The 1,741-nt window shown below is 23.4% G+C and overlaps 1 protein-coding gene across 1 annotated transcript in view; it reads right to left on the reverse strand.

Annotated features, from left to right (window-relative positions):
• The window catches only part of LOC108579893, a 2,533-nt gene extending 1,644 nt beyond the window's left edge, over positions 1-889 (reverse strand). Inside the window, exons 1-3 of the mRNA XM_017943513.1 lie at positions 800-889; positions 406-703; positions 86-254 (exon numbers count right to left, since the gene is read on the reverse strand). Coding sequence (XP_017799002.1) covers positions 86-254; positions 406-703; positions 800-889 — 557 coding nt within the window. The remainder of the gene's footprint in view (positions 1-85; positions 255-405; positions 704-799) is intronic.
• Between the last annotated feature and the right edge of the window lie 852 nt (positions 890-1,741).

Consider the following 1,741-nt stretch of genomic DNA (forward strand, 5'->3'; position numbering starts at 1 on the left):
TGAAAAATAAAATAATAAAATTAAAATTTCAATTAAAATTTCGATCAAATTTTTGCTTACATATATACAAAAGGAAAGATATTACTCTAAAATAAGTTTAGTTGTATTTTCCATTTTTGATAAATTTTTGTGTTGATTTAAAATGTCAGAATTAATTTTTGCATTGGTTTTTTGTAGAAACTTTTTTGGTAAATGTCCTTTATTTTTATTAAATTTTCTTTCTACTTGTGGTGCAAATATAACATTGTAAGTGGCTGCAAAAGTGAAGAACAGTAACATTTATACAATATTCATTTACAAATAAAAGGAATTTATAATAAATAGGATTAATACTAGTAATATAATAAAATGTCAAGTAATCTTTTTCTTGTATTAGAAAAACATTTTTGATAATAAAATTCTTACTTTCCCGGGTAATATATCTTCTTATAACTACTTGAGATAATTTCCACATAATGATAGTAAATTTTCTTCCACCTGCATGAATTAAATGAGACATAAGTATATTTGGGAAACCAATGTCAGGATTTTCAGCAGATAGACTTATTAAATAGTCTTTAACATTGTTACGATACGTTGCTTCAGCTTTTTTACAATTCACTGGCCATTCAACTATTCTTTTAAAGCGATCTGAATCATGTATTGTTAATAAATAATACGAAACATGTAAGAAACCTGCTGTATTGGGTTTATCGAACATACCCTGTAAATTAAAAGATTGAAATAATTGAAATCTATAACAAAAGCAATCCAGTTAAGCATATTTTGAGCACACTAAATTTTTAAATAAAAAATATACCTCACGGAAATGTTTCTTGAACTCATCACTAGGTTGAATTACTTGAGACAATAAGAGTACATTACGATGAAAAGATGCGCTTACAGCCATTATATCAATATAAAGTTCTTAATTTTATATATAATTAAGGAATTTTAATTATAATAACAGTATTAAGAAGAAAATATTTTGACTGGTAGATATCCCGATCATTTTATAACAATAAAACGAGACAAACAAAAATCTTGTCATTAACGGCTGTATGAAAACATTTGAATTTTAAAACCTGTTAGTTGCTATATCATAGAAGGGAAACTTACGTACTTGTTAAATGTCTGTTCTACATATTCATTTAACTAGTAACGTATTCAAATATTTACAGTATTGACTTAAATTCTTAATAATCACAAACCTATAAATTAGCTTAAATTTAAAGTGTAACGCAAATTTTATTTACAAGTTAATTATTATATTTTATTTTTATAAATAATACAATTTTTTGTATAGTGAACTATTGCAAGGTCTTATTCAGTGAAATAAATTGATATTTATTGTATGTGAATAATATATGTTTAATTTTTAATTTGTAACTAACAATAAATGCAAAAAGCTAGTCGGTAAAGAAGTTATGAAACTGAATAAGTTTATTCATTCTCTGTAATATAGATATCGCTATACAAGTTTTCAAATGATTCCACATAATATATTGAAATATTTTTTTGAACGTGTTTTATTTACAGTAGTATTCGATTTAAATTTTAAATGCTACAAAATGAAACACTTGTATTGATTGATATTAAAGAATGTATTTTATTGATGTAGATGTTTTTTTGATTTCGTAAACTTATTAATCATCCATTACGTGTTATTTATAATGTTCAAGTCTTATATTTTTTTAATGTACTAAAAAACTGATGTTTTAACACGTATTGTTTAATTTATAATTATAAAATATTATGAAAT

The sequence above is a fragment of the Habropoda laboriosa genome, unplaced genomic scaffold (genome assembly GCF_001263275.1).
Source record: "Habropoda laboriosa isolate 0110345459 unplaced genomic scaffold, ASM126327v1 scaffold2, whole genome shotgun sequence".
NCBI classification, from domain to species: domain Eukaryota; kingdom Metazoa; phylum Arthropoda; class Insecta; order Hymenoptera; family Apidae; genus Habropoda; species Habropoda laboriosa.